Source organism: Leuciscus leuciscus (genome assembly GCF_965113295.1).
Source record: "Leuciscus leuciscus genome assembly, chromosome: 7".
NCBI lineage: Eukaryota > Metazoa > Chordata > Actinopteri > Cypriniformes > Leuciscidae > Leuciscus > Leuciscus leuciscus.
In genome coordinates this window covers 41,117,382-41,132,837 of record NC_138731.1, presented here as the reverse complement: position 1 = coordinate 41,132,837, position 15,456 = coordinate 41,117,382, and the positions used below count along the sequence as shown (strand labels likewise).

At 36.5% G+C, this 15,456-nt stretch overlaps 1 protein-coding gene across 1 annotated transcript; it reads left to right on the top strand.

The window, feature by feature from the left end:
- The first annotated feature begins 637 nt into the window (after positions 1-637).
- LOC309502379 (coiled-coil domain-containing protein 89) lies at positions 638-8,645 on the top strand. The gene is made up of 7 exons (XM_082174772.1): positions 638-1,041; positions 3,210-3,682; positions 4,642-4,772; positions 5,268-5,404; positions 5,482-5,558; positions 5,972-6,071; positions 6,155-8,645. Exons 1-7 carry the CDS (start codon positions 982-984, stop codon positions 6,239-6,241), a joined length of 1,065 nt encoding a protein of 354 aa, XP_082030898.1. The 5' UTR covers positions 638-981; the 3' UTR covers positions 6,242-8,645.
- The last annotated feature ends 6,811 nt before the right edge of the window (positions 8,646-15,456 follow it).

Sequence of the window (15,456 nt, the reverse complement as noted above, 5' to 3'; positions counted from 1 at the left end):
ATTTGGTGTATGAAAGTGAGTATTTTATGTGCAAAACTTTTAATGTGATTCTAACTTTAAAAATGAACGAGCTCACGCTGAGAAAAAACAAACAAACATTGTAAACCAGCCTAAGATGTTTTGAAGATCTTAGCTGGCCCTCAGTGTAACCTGAATGGTGCTCAAAACCACTATAAAAACCAACCAAAACAACAGCCAGGGAGACCAATCCACCAAACCAGTTTAAGCTTTTTCAGCTAGACCTGAAGGGCACAACTTAAAGCTAATCAAAATCATTCTTTAAAAATAATTATTTGTTATTTGCCCTTCTTATCAACCTAAAGCAAAGGTGTAAAAAAAAATTCGGTTACACTTTATTTGAAGGTGTCATTGTAATTATAGCCTATATTTAAAGTATCTCTGTACTGAGAAATATTAATTAACAACATATACTTACTATGGGGTTAGGGTAGGATTATGGTTTTGGTTGAGGGTTAGTTGCATGTAATTATGCATAATTTACTGTTATTACTATGGTAAGTGCATGTAACATAATGTAACAAGGACACTCAAATAAAGTGTTACCAACAATTCTAACCGCACCAATCGAACCAGTATCTTCATACACTTTAAAGAAGAGTCATGACGACATCTAGTGCTAATACTCGAGCACTACACCTGCATTTATTTATTTTTTTGCTTAACCTGAGGGGAAAAACACAAAATAGAAATTTCTGGATCAACAGTGCGTGTCATACATGTAAGTCGAATTTTAAAATACTGAATTACATTCTCAAATTTAAAAGAGGAAAAGCACGCGAAATAATCGCGACAGAATTCGACTGTTGCTAGGGGCAACCGGCGAAACTTTGTATAGCCACCAACCAACCGTCGGATTGCTGCGGCTCATTGCGGTTGAGACTCCTTTGTGAAGAAACCTGATTTTTTCCTTCTTCTTCTTCTTCTTCTTCTTCTGCAACACACAACCTTGAAAGATTCAACATGACATCTCCTCGGAAAATCCAAATAGACCTTAAAACGATGATCATAGACACTAAACAGGTACGTTTGAGAGCGCGTGACGTTCATACAAAACTGTTTACGCCCATTTCAGCAACTGACACGTATTATCTCTGTTTATGATCGATAAGCGACTGTTTTGATTTTGTATTTGTGATAAAATCCTAGTTTGAAACATAATTCTCTCAAGCAATAACAAAGCAACTGGTGGTGCATTTCATTGCGGAACGATGTCGTATTTTGTAATTTAGAGATTTTACGTCATTTTTTAAATGAGTAATTATTATTAATTATGATAATTACTTGAATTTAAGGTTTTTGTTTCATAATATCTGAGACGTCATACTCAACTTGCAGTTTGTGAGCTTTTAAAACCAGTAGTCGCCAGTAGGGAAAACATATCGGGGCTAGTTGTCACATTTTTACCCCAGTGAATATTTTTCATGGGTTTATGTTTTTCCCCTCGATTCAGTTTCGGGGACACACACACATTGAAGATATTTCTCGAGGCGAAAAATACAGTTAATATAACAAACATTGACCTTTTGTGATAAAATGCCGTAGTGGCGTCACAAAAATAATTTGCATAATGCATAGCCTAATGCAAGCAGAAATGTATAGTGTAACTTACAAAAATACCAAACTATTGTTTTGGCTACTAAATTTTATACTGTAAAATAATATTTAAATATTTAAAACACGTGACAACTTGCCCCAACAACCTGTCATTTCAAATCTGCCATCATAGCCTAGCTATTTGACTCTTGCTTGCCTTGTGTATTCCAGTGTGGTTTTATTGTGTTCAATAAAACCAGGTGATATAAACTCAGGTCACTAGTGCTTTTTGAAGCTTCGAAACCTTTGTGAATCTTTTGTTTCGAAACAGTGATTCGGAGCTCGTATCATCAAACTGCCCGAGTCACGTGATTCCAGTAAACAAGGCATTTCAGTGGCTCGCCGCTAGGAGCGATTAGCCGATTTTGTAGACACATTTTGCATAATAAAAAGGAAGAATTTTAGTTAATAGTCTGTTATTGGCCTGAAGCTCTCCATAAAAAAAAACAAGAACAATTTAATAACAACAATTGAATAAAATAACACATATTATACCGAAACTTCATATTTAATGGTATTAGATTATTTGTTAATTGCATTTAATAGATTACACTTTCAATAAAACATTTGCAGTTGGTTTATAAAATGTTAGGGCCGAGTTTTAGATGCATTTACACCGTTCTGACCAGCAGGAGTCACCAGCGCTTCAAAACAGTGAATCGTTTTGGCTCAATATGATGTTCTACATGTCACAAGAAAGGAGGGAATTTTATTTTCCCTATTCAAAATAATAATAATAAAGAGTAGACATCAAAAATAAAAATATCTTATAAAATAAGAGGTCTCCTGCTGAAAAATTACTAGGCTAAATAAAATAAAATAAAACATTTTAAAAACAAAACAACATTCAGTAATGAAACCTAAACAAAGACAAATCACAGAATAATACCCATAGTTATTAAATTAGCACACAACTGTGTCAATAGCAACACTAATAAACAAATTAATCATCAAAACTATAGCAAAGAGATGTGAACAGTTGTGAACAGTGACCCTCCCTCCTCCTGACTGATTCACTGACTCACAGATGTTTCACTGACTCACAGATATGATTCACTGACTCACAGATATGATTCACTAACACACAGATATGATTCCACAGATATGATTCACTGACTCACAGATATGATTCACTGACTCACAGATATGATTCACTGACTCACAGATATGATTCACTAACACACAGATATGATTCACTGACTCACAGATATGATTCACTGACACACAGATATGATTCACTGACACACAGATATGATTCACTGACTCACAGATATGATTCACTGACACACAGATATGATTTACTGCTGGAGTTGCAGAAAGGTGGATCCACAATGGGTGCTTCTCATTTCTAATTTGTGCATCCTCGTTTCCTTCCCTCGCTTCCTGTCCTCGTGTCTCAACTCCATCCCCTCCTAGGATGCGAGGGAAGGCTGCAAGGAAAGAAAGGAGCGAGGAAACGAGGAAGCATCAATTTGAGTATTGAGAAGCACCCCATTTTCCCTTTGTACCTGGAAACACATACATGGAAAATACTTCAGTCACTTTCCTAATACCAGAGCTTATGGGTGAACTAACCCTTTAATCTTTCCTATAAGGATATGGACGATGTGCACCAAGCCCTGGAAAAACTCCGAAGTCTCTCCCAGGAAGAGAGGACAGAGGCAGAAGTGCTGCGTTCAAGAATCGACGAGCAGTCTACTCTCATCTGCATCCTGAAACAGAGAGCGGACGAGATGCTCCTGCGCTGTCAGGCTCTGGAGAAGATCAACACAGAGCTGGAGAACCTGAGAGCCAACGTGCAGGTGGAGCTGGAGAACGAGAGGAAGAAATCTGCACTGCTGGAGCAGAGATTCATGCACCTGGCCTCCAACCACAGAGAGCTCATCAACTTCATGAACGAGTACAAAAGTCAGAATGACGAGCTGAAGAAAGAGAATGAGCGAGTCAAAAAGGAAAATGAAACGCTTTTCACCGAGCAAGTGCAAGAAAAAGAGGGGACAATCCTCAAACTGACCCAAGAGCTCAAGGACTTGGCAGAGCAACATAAGATACTAGAGACGGAGTATCAGTAAGAAATTGTTCACAAATCTGTTTTGAAAGTAAAAACCTCATTGGTCATTTTCTCCATAGAGAAACAAACACAAATCGATTTTTAATGGTAACTTCACTATAAAGAGGCCATATTGTGCTCTTTCACAAAGTCTTCATGATTTAAATGTTAAGGTCTAGGTTTTCATGCTTGAATGTTCAAAATAACATTTTCACACATTTTACATTATCGCAGATCCTCTCTTCCCAGTCTGTCATTAACACTCTGTTTAGTTCCTGTCTCTATGAAGCCCCTCCTTCTGAACAGCACAATGCGCTCTGATTGGTCAGCTGAATCAGTGTGTTGTGATTGGTCAAGCGCTTCGAGCGTGTTTGAGAAATGTCACGACCCTTACCATAACCATGAGTTTACACAAACTACTAACTAACTCAACCAAGCCTCGCCCCTGTTTTGCGTATGCATTGGGCTTATTTAAATGAGGAATATTATGACATGTTCGTTCCCGGAAGAAAACTCAAGACTACAATGGAGGCATTTCAGAGAGTTTAGAAACTCTAAACTGTTTACTGATATAGAGAATAAATCCCCTTGAAGTGACTTTGAACAATGAACAGCAACAATGCACACTAAAGAAAGTTGAAAATGTGAAAAAGCATAATAGGACCTCTTTAAAAATAATAATTGCTAAATAATTGGTAAAATGACACTAACATAGATATTCATAAAAACTTCACCAACATAGATATTCATAATCCTAAAGAGAGATCCACCTTTGTCTTGGTTAAAAATGTGCTTATACTCATGCTTCTTAGTACAATGTATTGATTCCTTTTTTTTATGCATATGGAGAAATGAATGGGAAATATACTTCCAGAACTATGGCTGCTGAAAAAGTGGACTATCATTGTTTACTTTATATCATTCAGTGAAATAGGTAAAACAAGTACATTAGTCAGTAATCTTTATCATCCCAACAGGGAGAAAACGACGGGTTTCCAGATTAAACTGAAAGAACTGATCAACCTCCATCAGATCAAAGAGGCGTCTTTGAAGAACGAACTAAGCGACACACAGAAACAGCTGAAGAACGCTGTGGAGATGTGTGCAGGTACGCATTCAGGATTTGACCAAAACTAACTATTCTAGTCATAAGAATCACAATTGTAGTTTTTGCAGATCAAAACCTTTTAAAAGGACGGTTCACAGGATCAAGATCAAATATTAAAATGCAACTAACGAAATCATGCATAGTTAGTTTAAGAAAATAATTAGACGTATAAACTTCTTTTTAAAGAGAAAACATGAGAAATATTTGTTGTTGACATCAAAGATTGTGCATCCAGTCAAACTCTACAGTGTTTGGGTTAAATTGAGCTAATAAACCAATTCATTCATTTCAGTGTTTGATTTTAAAGACATTTTTGTTCACTTTTATAGGCTAATCAGTTTTGAAACTGCGTTGGGTCGCCACCTGATGTTAAATGTAAAATGTCCTGAAACAAAATCAGTTGAGAAGCACTAATTTAGATGTGGGAAAACCCTGAGCTTGAACAATTGTCTCTTAACTTAGTTCTTAAACACCTCACACATTTCTTTCTGACAGAGTTGGATCTCAAACTAAGACAAACAAAGGAAAAAGAATCAATGAGAGAGACAGACACTCAGGAGAGACTGGAGAAACTCATGAAGGAAAAGGATGAGCTAATTGATCTCTCTTTACAGCGGGGAAACGTTATTCGGGTAAGATTTGACATGAATCATTAGTTACTTCACTGTATGTTTTCAGATTGAGACGTAATGATTTCATTGTGTTACAGGACAAGCAAGCTGAAATTGAGGAGCTGGAGAGAAAAAGGCATGAAGCTGAGAAAAGCAGACTAGATGCAGAGAACAGGTATGACTCTCAAAACACACTTTTAATCTGTCTGTATTTTTATTCTTAATCAATGGACTTTTAAGACCTGGACACACTAATGTCGGTCAACTTAGTTTTTTCTGTGTGTTCCTCACCGCTGGCTCTAGTCAGACGCTGTCTGGGTTTTTTTGGGCCGATTCAGCATGTTGAATCTGTGTCTGTGAGAGAGAGATTTTGATTGGTTGTTCAGCTTAGCGAATGGGTAATAAAAGTGATGAATGCGAGCAAACAAGTCAAGACTGCACAGACAGAAGGCAGTTATCATTTTACATCATCTTACCTGAGCTTTCGAATGCACGAATATTTTCAGAATAACATGAGCCGACTGGAAATTGAAAATAAAATGATGCATTATCAGCTCAGTTTGTATTTGTCATGTTTTTTTTCATCAGGTTTGAAAAGGAAGCATCAGCCGTGAAGAGCGAGTTAAAGGTGAAGGAACTCCAGGATGCCTTAGAGAGGGCAGAGGACACCTGCAATGAGTTGAAAAAGGTCTGTTAAAGAAAAAGCCTGTATGTACATTGGACGTTTTGGTCTAAATGGCATCTCAATGTTTTTACATCTCACACTTTTAGGCGTTTGAGGCATTTAAAAAGCACAGCAGTGAAATGCTTGAAAAGGAGAAGGATTTAAACTGCAAACTTCGCCACATGGTCATCTGAGCCATCCATCCCATTTCCAGTGCATTTCTACCATAAAAGTCAGTCATTATAAAGCAAAACTCATTCACTGCTGAGCTGGGTCATCGCACTTGGATTGGTTGTATGTAATGAACCAGAAGACAAGGATGAAGTGATATTTTTCTTAAGAGAACGTCTTCCATTAGTAGAGGGTAGTGTAATGTCCTTCTGTGAGGAAAAAGTGGGTTTTGTTGATAGTTTGCAAATAACTTGTTTTGGCTGAACTGTGATTCTATGAAATAAAAAAATAGCATTTTTAAACTTAAACTGTGATTTAATCGCATAGGTTCTTGATGGCAGGGCTGTCGTGATTATTAGAGAATCGCCTGAACATGATTATTGGAGAAATCACTGATCATTGTAAGCTTTGAATTCCAATCAAATATTGCCTCAAATAAGGACATTTTAAACAAAGTTGGAATGTTTTGAATGGAATTTTAAATTTATTTATTTATTTTTTTTTTTTTAGCTCTCTCCGACCAAGATGATTACATCGTATAATTCTTATTAAATAGAGTTAGAATGTTCAAAATTAAAGGAAAAGTTCGGCCCAAAAAAGAAGATTTTCATTATTTACTACTCTCCCTGATGTTGTTATAACACAAAAAAATATGGTTACACTTTATTTAGATGGTCCACTTTAGACATTCAACTAATTATAACTAACTTTGCAATTACATGTCAACTAACTCTCATTAGAGCATTAGTAGACTGTTAGGTTCAGGGTTTGGGTTAGTAGAGAAGTTGACATGTAGTTGCAAAGTTACTTACAGTCAGTATAATGTCTGTTGGGGAGCATCAGAATAAAGCGTTAGCAGATAATAAGCGAGTTAGTTGACATGTAGTTGCCAAGTTACTTATAGTGTTACTTCTAGAATTTCTAAAGTGGACCATCAAAATAAAGTTTACCAAAATATGTATTTTTGGAGGGGAAAAAAAGTCTATACAGTAAAAATCATGGACTCCATGACAAAAATCATGGAAGATTCCATCATCTTCAAAATATCTTCTTTTGTGTTTCTTCAGATGAAATCTGCGTAATTTCAAGCATTTGGGAAAACCAGAAAAATTAAATCATTGTGCCATTTTAATCATCATGCCAGCTCATCTGATGCTCATCTGTATATGCAATAAATTGAACTGTTCTATATGTAGCCTCATTCCTGAGTAGATAAAACTATTCAACTATGTAGTTAAAGCTCTCAAGCCATATTGCACTTAGAAGTGTAATGTTCATCTTCCAGTTTCTACCAGCACTTGAAGTCATGCTTTGGTTCACCCAGTATCCCTCCATGAAACAACATATCTTTTGCATTTACAAAGTTTGTCAGCACAGAATGACAGTATTCTGCTAAAGTTTGTCATTTTGACGTGCTCTTTGTAATTTTTAGTGTGGTAATTTTAGCGTCATTCCTGAACTAATATGTGAGCAGATAAAAGGTAGTTAGCATACTTGTATATGGTCATCTGGTCTGCATCTGTATACGTGTTTTAGAACATCTAGATGATTTGTAGATGTTCATCCCTGATAGCATGTTAAGTTAACTAGTAAAAGACATTTTAATTGCATCTTGCATTGCATTTAGCGATGAAATATATTTTAGTCCTATTAAGTTGAGTATATTTAGTCATGAAGCAGAGCCTTTTTCTCTCAAAACGACGGTCCTTCTATGGGGTGTGAACCCAGAGACAAGCTCAGATCTTTAACCTCTAAGGTTAGGTATGCAAGTGGTATGTCCTTATATCATCTGAGTGAGTTCTAATGACTGTGAGGTTGCGGTCAAAATGCTGGATTCCTTCGTGCTCTCGTAACTGCATGTTGCCGTAGTCCGTATCACCATTTCATACATCACAGTCAAGTTGAGGCAAGTTTGTGTCCGTGCCATAACTGACCCGATGTACCCGCCCTTTGCATCTGACCTGGTCAGCGGTTCATAACCCCAATGCCATGACAATCTTTTTCCTCAGAAGTGCTGTGAATATTGGAATTGCCTTAAATGGGAATCACTGGAATGGTGTGAATGACCCTGTTTCTGTGACCTCTTGTTTTTTACTGGTTGTAATTCTTTCCAAAAATACTGATGTAGAGAGGACTTGACTGTTAAGATCATTTATTTTAGATGATATGTAAAGCATTTCAAGTATGTATAAAAACTATATGAAAGCACTACTTTTTGTGATTGTTTGTGATCCTCTTTTGTAAGCTATCTCTCCAATCAAGAACAAAACAAAAACATACATCTTAAACTGGCTTAAGCTGGTGTGTGGGTCTTTGTTGATCTGGTGGCTGGTTTTAGAGAAGTTTTGAGCACTTTCCAGGCTTGGTCAGACTGTGAGACCAGCAAACCAGACTGGTTTAAGCTGTTTTTCCAGCAGCGATGTCCAAATCAGATTTTACGACAAAATGATTTAAAAAAATCACATCGTAACAATGACTTAAGCATGGTCTGATGCCAAAGTATTCCCAAAACAGATAAAAGGACTGATTATGGTGTAGCAAGGCCCTTTATTTTGTCGTATTGCTTGTTTTTGGGTAACGTCTAAATAGTGGGAAATAATTTTATAAATGTGAAAAAAGTCTCTTTATATTACGCAAACATATATTGTGCCAACTCTTTATATTGCCACTCGTTCCAGTTGTTTTTTAATTAACTTCATCAATTTTAGATCTGCAGAGGTCATAGTGATCTCAGTAACATTTTACAAATTAGTAAACATTAGTAAATGCATTATACACAAAAAAAAAAAAAAAAAATTAAGCCTTTTTTTAAGATTTACGCATTAGAATTAATAGTAAAATTCCATCAATTTGAACTGAATAATCCTTACACATTTTAACTGAATAATTGATTAAGGATTGTTCAAGTCAATTTGATGGAGTTTTAATTAAAATGCGTAAATAAATAAAAAATAAAAAAAGGCTGACTTTTTTTTTACATTTGTTAGTTTTTATTAATCTTTGTTAACGTTAAAATAAAATAAAAATACAACTGTTCTTTGTTAGTTCATGTTATCCTAGGTCCATTAAATCATTTTACAGAAACTACCTTTGATTTCAGTTAGCATATTAGTAAATGCTGAAATTAACATTAACAAAGATTAACAAGTGCTTTAGCTATTTATCATTGTTAGTTCACGTTAACTAATGTAGTTAACAAATGAAACCTTATTTTAAAGTGTTACAACTCTCAACTCAATCCGTCATTGTCGCCACATAATAACTAACTTTAAATGTTGAAGCCACCACTATTTCCAACTTGTAATTATGAGCTTGACAAAGATGTGATGGTTTTTACTAGTCGGAAACTCATAATTACAGTAATTCTGACTATGGATGCAGCAAAAATACACAAATTGGGTAACAAGGAATGTACAAAATAATCATTCCAGGACAGGGGGGAAAAAAAAGAATAAACCAACAAAGTCATACTTAAGGTGAGCATAATCATGTGACAGACCTATAATGAAGCTTGAATAGCACACATGATGACGCCGGACCACCGCCTCCTAAATGACTGCCTGAACTTGCATCCCTGGAAAACTCCCACCACAACTGTCTTCTGGCTCCGCCCCCACATCTGAAGCCACGCCCCCAGCAGCAGCACTTTCACCAAGACTCTCACCTGACCAAACGTCAGTCAGTTCATTCCGTCTACAGCTGGAATTTCTAACAATGGAAAGAGCAGTGCCGTTGCTGAGCGCCGCCGCTGCAAGCCTTTACATGATTCTGTCATTCTTCAGAGAGAAATGCAAATGTTGTGGCTGAGCTGCACCATTAGGATTGTCTTGATACTTTTAGTTGTAGAGAATCATATTTATTTGAGAAACCTCTTCAGATGTTAAAGAAACAGATTTTATTGTTCAGATGTTGCAAGTTTGAATTTCATCTCGGGTAATATTCCTCGAAGAAATACAAATTGACAGAAATGAGTCGAAAGCTGACAACAGAGTATAGCTCTTGCTGTCGTACAGTATCAGATCATTTGGTCTTGAAAGAACTTGGTGAGAAATATTTGAGTTCATATTGACTTTCCGATGGAGATATTTGTGTCTTTGCAAATCTGAACATGGGTTAAAGGGTTAGTTCACCCAAAAATAAAAATTCTGTCAGTAATTACTCACCCTCATGTTGTACCAACCCCGTAAGACTTTCGTTCATCTTCAGAAACACAAATTAAGATATTTTTGATGAAATCTGAGAGCTGGCTCACTCCATCATAGGCTGCTAAGCAATTTCATCTGCCGGCCCAGAAAAGCTAGTGAAGACATCGTTAAAGCTACACTGTGTGATATTTTCCCCCATCTAGCGGTGAAATTGTATATGACTACCCAGTGAATATTAGTTTCTGTTCCTTTCAATTTCGAGGGCGTTTTAACTCCTACGGTGGCCGTATTATTCCAAGATTAGCATGGCTTCCAGTTCGACTTCGTCCAATTGCGCCTTTAAAACTATTCATCATCTGAGATCCGTCGCAGCACAGATTTAAAGGTAAACAATACTTTTTCACCATTGACGTGAGGAAAAGTAACGCAAGTTATACTAGAGGTCGTTCTGGCGTTATGCACAACCATGCTATGGTTAGACAAGCAACTATAAAACTTCGAATTTACACAAATAGGCTGAATTATCTGTCGAGAAGAAAGCAGGCAACTTCGGCGTCCGTTTTAAAATCTTTGCTCCTCATGAGCTCTTTCCATCTGGGAAAAGTTACTCCAGTATTGACTTTGGTCTTGCTGATTTGCCTGTCGCGTTGACGTTTTAATTCTCTCTTTCGCTTCCTTGGCGACTCTGCTACATGTCCTCGAGAACAGGCGTGATCCTCCATCAGCAATCTTTCAAATCTGCCGGCAGTCGCGAGTAATCTCCCCCTCGCATTCGTCACGGTGTCACTGAGTGTAAAACGCGAAGCTTGAATTTACAGGTATGTCCCTCTTTGGCTAATGTAGTTTCAAGATGGAGGGGCAACATGGCGACCGGCATTCGAACCTCTCACCCGTATGTACTTTCAATGGCAGATTATAAACTTAAGAGAATACTTTATTACTTGAAAGAAGTAAATATACATTAATGAGCACATATATTTTTGAAAGAACTAAGTGTTTTTTGCTAAGAATCAACAAAAAAAATTACACAGTGTAGCTTTAAAAAAGTCCAAGTGACTACAGTGGAGAATACTTTTTGTGTGCAAAAAAAACTAAAATAATGACTTTATTCAACTATTCATTTTCTTCTGTGTGGACCTCTGACGTGAGTACACGAGAGCAACACGACGCATGCGCGAGAACTGAGAAGATGATGCAGATGGGTCTCGATGTCCTGTTTAATATGGTTCTAAAGTGTGCATTTCCTGGATGTCCGAATCGTAAAAACGTAGAAAACGTAAAAGTGCCTTACCAATGCCGCAAAATGAATGGCTTACCTTTCAAATGATCGTGAGTGTCATCGTCTCAGTTCTCACGCATGCGTCGTGTTGCTCTCGTGAACTCACTCTGAGGTCCACACAGAAGAAAATGAATAGTGGAATAAAGTGTTTTTTTGCGCACAAAAAGTATTCTCGTCACTTGATAAACTTAAGATTGATCCACTGTAGTCACTTGGACTATTTTAACGATGTCTTTACTAACTTTTCTGGGATGGCAGATATCGATTACCTAGAAGCCTATGGAGGAGTGAGACAGCTCTCAGATTTCATCAAAAAAATCTTAATTTGTGTTTCCGAAGATGAACGAAAGTCTTACGGGGTTGGAACAACATGAGGGTGAGTAATTACTGACAGAATTTTCATTTTTAGGTAAACTAACCCTTTAAGATCTCTGAAAATCTCATGTTAGATTCAGTGTTCATTTCGTTAGTAAAATAACAGGCGAAAATATTCGTCAGCGAAGGTTTGACAACTATAGGTGAGACGAAAAATGCAAATTGTGACAGTAATTATGCTTCAATTAAAACATATTGGCCTCGAGCAGGACGTTTCTCAGTGATACACTTAACGTACATGAGATGTTGCAACTGTAATTCCTCAGCATCAGCATTAACAAGCGCAAGTCCATCAATCGATTATTTTACTTGTACTAATTTATTTACCGAGTATTAGTATCAATAAAAGTCCATGTAAGTTATGCAATATACATTAGCCGAGCTCTAGCGTGAATGACTGATGTAACATAAACGTTGGTAAAACAAATCTTGCTCCATGCTTAATCTTTTACTCAAACTAGTGAGAACTACAGACTATCTGCATTAATAGACACAGTTATAGATAATCGTGGCCCACATCTGATTAGCAGAAGTATTTCAGTAAGACAGTAATAATGTGAGTTAGCCAGTTAGCAGGAGACCTACACAATATAAAACTCAAAACTAAGTATTTTGAACACCATCTTTCAAGAGCAAGCGGTTTGCGAATCCTGCATTGAACTCCGAGATTCGAGAAGAAGTCGTCAGTAAAATAAAGGGAACACTGCAAAAGTTTAGGATTATACTGCTGTGATATCATTGTAAAGGTGAATTTTAACCACTGATTCTTCACATGCTCGTCCTTGGGCAGTGAAAAAATAAATAAAACTGGCTTTACCGTCACATTGTAGAGCACAGCGTCTTCTGGACATGATGCTATCCAGTATCCACAGGAATCAGCTGCAGTGTTTGAGGTTCAAGTTTTCCTGGTGTCTCTGCGCACGCAATATGTGGGCGGGCAATATGCTAATGTTTCGTCTTGACGTCACAACGAAACGGCTTATTACTCATTTGAAAAACAATTAATTTCATTGACTCAGAGTCGACTCTTATTTTTGAAAGACAATAACTTTACGGTGCACTTTCAGATTTAAAACTTTGCAGGATGTTTTCATTCGCTTAGAGCTGTGTTACACACTTCATGAAAGGTCATTTTCAAAAATCCAGAACTTTAAGCCAGAATTAGGCCTTAGTTCAATTAGGACATTTTTTTATAAACATGCTTTAAAAAAAAATCATCTTGGTACAAAACAATAGCACTGACATATTTTAAGATATCTCAGTGCAAGTTGCTTTCAGTTAAAACAGCTCAAACATGTATTTTAGTCTGGGACTAGACAAATCTGGGATGAATATGACTATTTCAAATAATCAAAATGAAGATACACAACAATGTATTACAATAGTGTAGAGTAGGCTATATTCATTATAATGTTGCTTCAGTTTGTGTTAAATGGTGATGAATGTAATATGTAAAGCGTATGAATATTTTATTTAATTTTGCATGTTTTCATCAACTAATATGTTATTTCCATTGGCTAAAATGAATGAATATGGCATGATATAACTGATATTTCCATCAAAAAATAAATAGTCTAAAGGGGAACTTTTGAGAAGAAAGAAACTTCTCTTAGTTTAATCTCTTTGCAGCTGAGATATTAAAGAGATTTCAGTTGTGATTTCACTTCCATACACTCACATTTTTGTATCATAATCCTTATTGAGAGGGTTAAGTGTGTGGTTTCTGAGACAAAGCATTCCAGAGTGTCAGTCGTTCTCTGAGTGTTCATAGCCTGCGGAGTTAGAAACCGAAACCGCAGAGCCTCGGCTTCTTCCACAGTCTGCTCCGGACATGCAAACACTTGTACCATACTTGCACGTGGGTCGCAGGTCACATACGCTCACACCCGGGTCAGAAATGAACTGGGACTCGAGGGTGAAAAGTCCACCAAAAGTGGTAAAATGCCCCAGATATACTGTGAAGACAATCCTCCTTTTCTCTGACTCAAATTATTGCTTTGTTAGGCTTACTTTATTAGAACACACTTATTGTTTGGGGTCAGTATGATGTTTTTCTTTTGAAAGAAATTGGTTGCACTTTATTTTACAGTATATGTGACCTTGGACCACAAAACCAGTCACATGGGTACATTTTTAGAATTTTCTTTTTATATATCATCTGAATGCTGAATAAATAAGCTTTCCATTGATGTACGGTTTGTTAGGATTGGACAATATTTGGCCGAGGTACAACTATTGAAAATCTGGAATCTGAGGGTGCAAAAAAATGGAAACATTGAGAAAATCTCCTTTAAAGTTGTTCATTTATGTTCACGATTGTGCTGCATTCACTCACAAAAATATATGTTTTATATATTTACGGTACGAAATTTATAAAATATCTTCATGGAACATGATCTTTACTTAATATACTAATGATTTTTGCCATATAAAGGAAAATCGATAATTTTGAACAATACAATGTATTGTTGGCTATTGCCACAAATATACCCGTGTGACTTATGACTGGTTTTGTGATCCAGGGTCACATATGTAGTTACAGTGACCTTACCCACAAAATTACTGGTAATGTAAGGTGATTACATGGTTATAAGGTTAGGTTTGGGAGTAAGTTCAGAGTTACCTTGTTATAACTTACATTACCAGTACTTTTGTGGGTAAGTACATTAAAAGTGTGCATACTGTAAAATAAAATGCAAGTTATAGAAATGAATACTTTCATCCAGCGAGGACACATTAAATTGATCAAAAGTGACAGAACATTCCTATTTTAAATGAATGCTGTTCTTTCCATTCATTAAATAATCCTGAAATAAAAATACATGACGGTTTCCACAAAAATATTAAGCAGCACGACTGTTTTCAACATTGATAATAATAAGAAATGTTTCTTGAGCCGCAAATCATCATATTAGAATGATTTCTGAAGGATCATGTGACACTGAAGACCGGAGTAATGATGCTGAAAATTCTACAATTTAACATTTTCATATAGAAAATAGTTATTTTAAATTATAATAATATTTCACAGTATTATTATCAAACAAACGCAGCCTTGGTGAGAATAAGAGTCTTATCGACCCCAAATTTTTAAACGGTAAAATATATACCAGATTATTTCAGAACATTGGGGACAATCTCGCTTCACGTTGTCGTCGTATATTAGTCTGGTGCAACACCATGATGACCAGGACGGTCATCAGGGTGTTATAATAGTCATAAACAAAGCTCGTAAAGAAGAGACTATCTTGAGGTCAGGCCCTCTGGTCACCATGACAGCCACCGGAGCATCCCGTGGAATGCCTGAGGAAAGACTAAAAACTTGTAAAACTAACTCCACCCATATTCCCCTTTGTTTGCCTCATCTCATATATCTTAAGTCTGTCATGTATAGCATAAAACCCCATACAGGAGTACCGTACTAAGTCACGAATCGTTT

Bases quoted from the DNA above. Each gene is read 5' to 3' on its own strand.
- LOC309502379 (XM_082174772.1), top strand. From the start codon at position 982: ATGACATCTCCTCGGAAAATCCAAATAGACCTTAAAACGATGATCATA. The intron at 3,683-4,641 runs GTAAGAAATTGT...TCATCCCAACAG, and splicing joins ATACTAGAGACGGAGTATCA to GGAGAAAACGACGGGTTTCC. The intron at 5,559-5,971 runs GTATGACTCTCA...TTTTTTCATCAG, and splicing joins AGACTAGATGCAGAGAACAG to GTTTGAAAAGGAAGCATCAG.